Source organism: Podarcis muralis, chromosome 2 (assembly GCF_964188315.1).
Source record: "Podarcis muralis chromosome 2, rPodMur119.hap1.1, whole genome shotgun sequence".
Taxonomy (NCBI): domain Eukaryota; kingdom Metazoa; phylum Chordata; class Lepidosauria; order Squamata; family Lacertidae; genus Podarcis; species Podarcis muralis.
Window position 1 is genome coordinate 118,068,150 of NC_135656.1, and position 8,297 is coordinate 118,076,446.

Consider the following 8,297-nt stretch of genomic DNA (forward strand, 5'->3'; position numbering starts at 1 on the left):
ACGAGGGTTGGTTCAGGCTGAAGGTTTACTGCCTTCCCAGATCATTATACCTGTCTCTGGGGCCAGGGCTTCCAGTTTTTCTGCGACCAGTGACGAGGCCGTTGATCCACCTCTTTTCACTGTACTGTTTAGGGATTATCAGTTATTGGAATTAGGAGTTTGGGTTTTAATTCAATTTTACCAGCAGCTTCAAGACCTATATTTAGTGATTTTTAGGACCTGCCGGCACTAATTGTGCTTAATGGGGTTACACTTGGGTGAAGTACACCTTTAATTAATTGTTGCCTTATTCTATATACTTTACCTGGCCATGAGTATGGTTTTATTCCTTGGCTTGAGATCAAGGGATATCTCAGTTGGTTGGAGCTTGGTGCTGGTGGTGCCAGGTTTGCGGGTTTGCTCCCCAGGTGGAATAGCTAAGGCGGTGGCTTGGGGACTGCCTTCTGCACTTGTGATCCAATTGGGGGAGAATGACCTGGGCCAGCGTACGGGCTGTTGAGTCTGGTGTGGGTCTCCAGCTTCACCTCCCAAGACAAGTGAGAGCTTCCTAGCTGTCCAGGCCCAGGATGCGCTGGGATGAACTGTTGCCTCTTGTGGGGCCCACCTTCTGCCTTAGTTGTGCAGCTGGGCGAAAATGACCTGCCTTTGTTAAAAGGCTTGGACATGGACTCACATTATATTAACCTTAAACCAAAATAAATAAAAGAAAAGAAAATATGAAGTACTTGGAGGAGCTAGCGAGGGTCCAACCATTTTTTGGTTACAGCTCCTTTCAAGGCGCGCTTGGCGCGGGAGTGTGTGCCCAGCTGCTATGGACAAAGCCAGAAAGTGTGGGGAAGGTGCTTGCTGGGTGGCAGGCTGATTCCCCACCCAGATGTTATTTTCAGAAATGCGGCCCTGTTTAGGGTGGATGGCGTGCACCTGTCGGATGGCGGTAGTGATGTATGGCTCGCTGGAATTGAAAAAAGTTTATTAGATTGGTTGCGGGAGTGACAGTATTGGCGGCGAGCGATTGGCTCATGTGGCAGTTAAGCATTGGTTTAGGGAATGTGGGGAGGTGAGGTGTGGTCATCACCTGCCCCTCCAATGAATAGGGTATTCCGTTACAGGAATCCAGGGGTCTGGATCTCGTCCGAAGCCTGGAGAGGGGCTAGGGCCATGCCAGGACCCCTGGGAACCCCGGGGGTGAGCACCAGTCAATATACACTGATGGAGATCCCCCTGCTGGTTGTTTACCCTTACAGGTTTCCTGCAGGGTGGGGCAGGAGCCAGTTATAGTTTTGATACCAATGCCTAAGTCAATACCAGTCACATTTGTGTATTCAATAAAGTTGTGGCCAAAATTTGCCCATTAACATTTAAACTAAATTCTGTCTCCACTCTGTCTGTATTTCCATGAGGGATGGGTTTTTGGGGCTCAGAGCACCTGTCATCTGATTGGTTCAAAATTGGGAAAGGAGTACAAGGCTGTATATTGTCTCCCTGTTTATTTAACTTATATGCAGAATTCATCATGCGAAAGGTTGGACTGGATGAATCCCAAGCCGGAATTAAGATAACCTCAGATATGCAGATGACACAACTTCATAGCTCTCAACTTTTCCCTTTTCTTGCTAGGAATCCTATTCGTAAGAAGGGAATTTCCCTTAAAAAAAGGGAAACGTTGACAGCTATGCACAACTTTGATGGCAGAAAGTGAGGAGGAATTAAATAACCTTTTAATGAGGGTGAAAGAGGAGAGCGCAAAATATGGTCTGAAGCTCAACATCAAAAAAACGAAGATCATGGCCACTGGTCCCATCACCTCCTGGCAAATAGAAGGGGAAGAAATGGAGGCAGTGAGAGATTTTACTTTCTTGGGCTCCATGATCACTGCAGATGGTGACAGCAGTCATGAAATTAAGACACCTGCTTCTTGGAAGAAAAGCAATGAAAACCTAGACAACATCTTAAAAAGCAGAGACATCACTTTGCCGCCATAGGTCCATATAGTTAAAGCTATGGTTTTCCCAGTAGTGATGTATGGAAGTGAGAGCTGGACCATAAAGAAGGCTGATCGCCGAAGAATTGATGCTTCTGAATTATGTTGCTGGAGGAGACTCTTGAGAGTCCCATGGACTGCAAGAAGATCAAACCTCTCCATTCTGAAGGAAATCAGTCCTGAGTGCTCACTGAAAGGACAGATCATGAAGCTGAGGCTCCAATACTTTGGCCACCTCACGAGAAGAGAAGACTCCCTGGAAAAGACCATGATGTTGGGAAAGATTGAGGACAAGCTGGTTGGACAGTGTTCTCAAAGCTACTAACATGAGTTTGACCAAACTGTGGGAGGCAGTGGAAGACAGGAGTGCCTGGCGTGCTCTGGTCCATGGGGTCACAAAGAGTCGGACACAACTAAACAACAAAAACGTTTAAGGGTTCTTTGAGTGTCTAGACAGAGTGGTTTAACTATCAGCCTCTCTTCCTTAGGAACTCTGGGAGCTGTAGCTCTGTGAGGAGAATAGGGGCCTCCCCTAACACCCCTCAGCACCCTTAATAATCTACAGCTCCCAGAATTCTTTAGGGGAAGTCATGACAGTGCTTTCACTGCATGGAGCAGATGTTGACTAAGTGTGCAGGAAACTGCAACCTAAATTGTAAACCTGCATCCGTTTTTGTTCTGAGGAGCCAGTGAAAACAGAAGAGTACAAACTTAAAATACACACAACTTTATTATTCAGGTAGTCTCACAACAAAACTAAAAAGCAGAAGCAGCTACAGTACCAGTTTTACATTTCAGACGGATGATGGGTAACTCGCTGAAGCCTCTCAAACTTTCCCGTCTTTCCTCAGGTCTCTCCTTCTCTATGGACTCAAGACCCTAAATAATCGCCTCAGTTATCCCCAATATGGTTAATTCTGCTGTATGAGCAGAGGAGCCCTCAATTAAGGTTTTTTTTTTTTTAAAATGTCACATGGAATCCACACCACACATATGGACAACAAAACCTGAGGCAACTAAAAAGACCCAAGAACCCACTCAAAGCATGGATTATGTGTGTGTATTTGAAGGTTTGTGGAATGTAGCCTCTGGGTGGCTCCAGTGATGCCAAAAAGATGGATGCTGAGACTGAGATCACATTCGCACCATACATTTATAACTGTTGCCATGGCTTCATCCAAAGAATGATGGGAAAAGTAGTTTGTACTTCATAGACCTACAATTGCCAGCACCCTTAAGAACTGAAGTTCCCAGGATTCCTTAGGGGGAAGCTTTGAGAGTATTGTATGGATGCGACCTTCTTAGCATAGTTGAAGAAGTTACATGGTTTCCATCCGCTGTGCGTTCTCACCTTTATGAGGTCTCGATTCATCATTTAAACTCTCACTGAGATTTGAACCCTGGTTGGGCGTCTCCCTTGTGTGATGCTTTCGATGCCTCTTGAAGTCTGATTTACGGGTGAAGCTCTTTGCACATTGTTCACACTTGCCCTGTATGGCAAGACCTTGTATGTCTGGAAAGACCTGCGCTCTCACTGAAGCTTTTTGTACACACCGGGCATTTGTAGGGTTTCTCTGTTGTGTGAGTTCTTTGATGTCTAAGGAGATTTGCCTCCTGACTAAAGGCTTTTCTACACTCTGAGCATTGAAAAGGTTTCTGTGCTGTGTGGGTTCTTTGATGTGTAATAAAAAGTCTCCTTGAACGGAAACATTGACTGCACTTGGAACATACATAGACTTTGTTCCATCTGTGTATGATTCTCTTATGTCTAGTAAGGACTGACCTGTTGCTGAAACATTTTCTACACCCTGAGCATTTGTAAGGTTTATTTGCTTTCTGTGGTATTCTTTTATGTTTGGTAAGGTATGACCACTTAGTATAGTTTTTCCTGCAAGCTGAACATTTATACTTTTTTTTGCGAATTATCTGTTGACTAAGAAGATTTGAGCTCTTACTAAAGCTTTTTCTACCCAGTGATAACTTAAAAGATGTCTTCCTCCTGTGAAGTTTTAGATCTTTAGTAAGATTTGATTTCTGACTGAAGCACTTACCACACACCGAGCATTTATGGGGTCTTTCCCTTCTGTGAATTCTCTGATGTCTAGTAAGGTTTGACATCTTAGCAAAACATTTATTACAGACTGAACATTTGAAAGGTTTCTCCCCTGTGTGAGTTCTTATATGTTCTGTAAGGTTTGAGTTCGCAGTAAAGCTTTTCTCACACTTTGAACATTTGAAAGGCTTCTCCCCTGTGTGAATTCTTTGATGTCTAGTAAGGTGTGACCTGACAGTAAAGCTTTTATCGCACGCCAAACATTTGTACGGCTTCTCCCCTGTGTGAGTTCTTTGATGTCTAGTAAGGTGTGAGCCGTAAGTGAAGCTTTTATCGCACCTCAAACATTTGTACGGCTTCTCCCCTGTGTGGGTTCTTTTATGTACTTTAAGATTCCATTTCCTGCAGAAGCTCCTTCCACACTCCAAACAAGTAAATCGCTTCACCTCTGTAGGGCATGTGGGGCTGTTTACATTGTTTCTGCTCCCACTGCTTATTTCTCCAGATTCTGCCGTTTGAATTGTTTTCTCCTTTTTGGATGTTCTCAAAGCATCTCTGTTTTCTGGTTGTTCTCCTTGCTCAGTGAAGAAGTCACTTTGAGAAACGATGGATTTGTCTGTCTTCCGTTTTCTGTGGCTTCTCTTTTGCCTCCTTGGTCCATCGTGACTCAGGAGGTTCTGCTCCACCATCTCATCCTGTGGTTTTTTCAAAGTTATCCTTTTGTTCTGTCTCCACTGCAAAACACCTGCTGGATAAGAGAGAAGGAAAACATGGATGTCAGAGAGAGAGATGGAAACTGAGACATTCAATGTAATATGTTTTGTCTTTTTGATACACCTTTGGGCCATTGCTGTCTTAGCGGGCAGTAAGTTGCCATCCTGGGTGACCTTTCTTTCCACTCTGCTCAATATCCTTAGTCAGGTTTTGCCATTGCCTCAGATTCACCAGCAAATTTCTACCTGTAGAGATTTTACTCTCGAGAGCAAATATATTCTCAGTCTGCGGGTGGAAGCTTACATTGGCTTTAGGAAGCATAGCTATATTGTTTGTCCATCAAAAGGTTAGATCAAGATTTCTAATTCTTGATGCATTGAAACTTTTCTAATGCTCAAGAGCAGACAGTACAGCAAAAGCAGCAGACTACGAACATCGGGAAAGTAGTTGTGAACAAACAAAACAACAAAAAGTACAAAGCGAAATTGAAAAATTTATGCACAAGGCTTATATATAAATATATACAACTCAAGAGGAGTACAGTTTCCCCAGCAAACAAAACCTACATAGAGTGGGTTCTATGTCCATTACTTTTAGCAGGGCTACTGTAAGTTGGTGTAGCATGGGATGACCTCAAAAATAGCCTTGTGTGCTTGTCATTAAGACCTGGAGCTAAGAAGCAATTCTACCTGGGACCTCCCTCCCCAATATGAATTACCCGGGAGCCCCATTACTTACCAGCATCCATATCTCTCTGAGCTGTGGCTTCACTGGGGGCTGTTCCTTGAAAAATGGGCTTCTGACTAACCATTTCCTCATGCACAATGCAGGAGTCTTGCTCCTTGGTGGCATCAATAGCGGGCTGGAAGGTGGATTCATTGGGGCCTTTCCAATCTCTTCCACCAGCAATAGTTTTAACTACATCCTCCCCTGGGTGTGTTTCCTCAGGATACCCAATTCTGATATGGACTGTGTGCTTTTGTAGGACACCTTGGTCATACACAATGCAGATGTCTTGTCCTTTAGCAGCATCACCAACAGTCTGGGCTGGAGGTTCCCTGGGGACACTGGAGTCTAGTTTGCTGTGAACGGTACCCTCCACTGAGTGGGTGTCCTGCAACCACTCCTTTCTTACGCAGTTGTTGGTGTTCTGCCAGATGTTTTCCTCACCTACAATGCACACATCCTGCTCCTCAGCAGCACCAGGAACTGTCTCCAACATGATTTCCCAGGGGGATCTGCAACTTCCTCCACGAAGAAGGGGTACATCCTTCCCCTCCTCGACTGGGTGGGCTTCCTGCTGACCCTCAGTTCTCTTATGGACGATGGCCTTTGGCCTGATGGGTTCCCCATAGACAATGCACAGGTCTGGCTCCCTAGAAGTATCAAGCATCATCATCCTGGCTGTGGCATCAACAACAGTCTGGGCTGGAGTTTTACTTGGGACACTGGAGTCTCCTTTGCTGTAAACTGGACCCTCCCCTGAGCTGATTTTCTGCAAACACATATTTCTCTCGCAGGTGTTGGGGTAGTGCCAGATGTTCTCCTCACCCACAATGCACACATCCTGCTCCTTAGCAGCACCAGGAATTGTCTGTACTGTGATTTTCCAGGAGGCTCCGGAACTTCCTCCATGAAAAAGGGGTTTATCCTCCTCATCAACTGGGTGGGCTTCCTGCTGACCCCCCGTTCTCTTGTGGATGATGGGCTTTTGCCTGATGGGTTCCCCATAGACAATGCACAGGTCTGGCTCCTTGCAAGTATCAAACATCATCATCCTGGCTGTGGTCCAACTGGGCTCCTTGCAACCTTCTTTGTGGCACGGGCGTCTTCTGCTTCATTTACTGGCTGCCACTTTCCCTTTGCCTATTTAGGAAAGTAGATTGTTTGAAACAAGGTATCTTGAGAAACAGGAAATACAGAGAATTACAAGCATAAGAAATATCCTGTTCAGCTCAGCCTTCAAAGGATACATTGTGTGTCCCATATGTACACTAGACACTCTCCATCTTACTGTTTTAGGAAAATAGCTCAGAAATGAATGTTTTCCTTCATGATCCTCATATACACAAGAGGATAGTAACTTTGGCCACTTAGCTCTGTACTGTCTACACTGACTGGCAGCAGCTCTCCAGTGTTTCATACAGGAAGCCTCTCCCAAGCCCTACATGGAGATCCTGGGGATTGAACTTCTTCTGCAATGTTAGGCAGGCACTCTACCATTGAGCAGCGTTCCTTCCCCCTAAGACTCCTTTGATCTTTGCTCCAGGACATGTTGCAACCTCCAACTGCAGAAGCCCTAATACACATCCTGTCCCTCTTTTCCTTTCCATTGTGGACTCTGGGTTGCAGGTCTGCCTTAAACAACCCCCTCCCCATGGACTTCTGGTTTCCTGGGCGTGGGAAATGGCTGCTTTCCCCATTACATCAGACCCCAACCGTGCAGGTTATCAGGGATGATAATGGGGGTAATTATCCCTGCAGACACCCCAGCGTAAGGGGGGACTGGCCATGATCTGCAGATCGTCCGTTATCTGCCGCTCGCTTCAGAATGTGGGTCAGGGCCGCTGGGTGTGCCCTGCGTGAACTGGGAACTCTCCCCAGCCAGTCGGCATGAGCCAGGAGATCCCAGTTTTTAAAAATTATTGAATTCGGACTAAGAAACAGGTGTGTTCTGGAAAGAAAGAGATGGAAAAGATCTGCTAAACTAACCAATCACTGGATGCCAAGGTTTGGACTTGAAAAGGACTCTCATCTTTGTGCTTTGATTTATGAGGTGAGCGGCAGCCGTTTTTGTACATTCTTTATATTGCTATTTCACGATATGGCGAACCTCAACAAGAAAGAATCAAATATCTAAAGGAATTGCAAGAGGAACTGTAAAAGTTGGATACATGGCTGCCCTGTCCCCGGCTGAAATCCCCAATTAGAACTGGCAAAACAAGATCAGATATAAAAGCGGCTCAGGCTGAGGAAAAAAAAAAATGGAGATGGCTGATGTGCAGGAAGAAAAAAATAATGGCCTCCCCTACGGGGGGGGGGGGGGCTGGAGCTATTTGATGGACTATAAAAGGGGGGTATTTCACACAAAATTGGATTTGTCTGAATGGATTATTCTCATATATGGATTAAGGAGAAAGTGACGGTGACTCTTGGATTTCTGCTGGCTTTCCTAGGGTCTGGGAAATGCTGGCTTGGATTTTAGAGGAACTGAAAACAGTCTCTACATAAATACTGATTGTGAAGTATGCTCCATGGCATTGTTTTTTACTGAAACATCAGCTAGTTAAGAGATCAGAAAGATCGCCGTGCCATAAAGTTTATCAGTTGAAGGAGTCTTGGAAGAGAGCCCAGAGTCTTTGGAGCTAAAAGCAGTGGAGCGGAAGAAGGGGCCATTGGGAGGACTGTGTTTTAAAAGCAACTGAAAGAGAACAACATGGCATAAAATTTGCCTCTTGCATGTTAACAGATATATGGACTTTGTTAAACAAGATTGAGAGTCATACACCAGTGATTGTGAGATAAGGATGGTTAAGATCAGAAATATGA

At 45.1% G+C, this 8,297-nt stretch overlaps 1 protein-coding gene across 1 annotated transcript; it reads right to left on the reverse strand.

Annotated features, from left to right (window-relative positions):
- Positions 1 to 2,787: 2,787 nt before the first annotated feature.
- On the reverse strand, positions 2,788 to 6,525 carry LOC144326773 (uncharacterized). The gene is made up of 2 exons (XM_077923583.1): positions 5,487 to 6,525; positions 2,788 to 4,779 (listed from the first exon to the last, which is right to left on the reverse strand). Exons 1-2 carry the CDS (start codon positions 6,523 to 6,525, stop codon positions 3,461 to 3,463), a joined length of 2,358 nt encoding a protein of 785 aa, XP_077779709.1. The 3' UTR covers positions 2,788 to 3,460.
- Between the last annotated feature and the right edge of the window lie 1,772 nt (positions 6,526 to 8,297).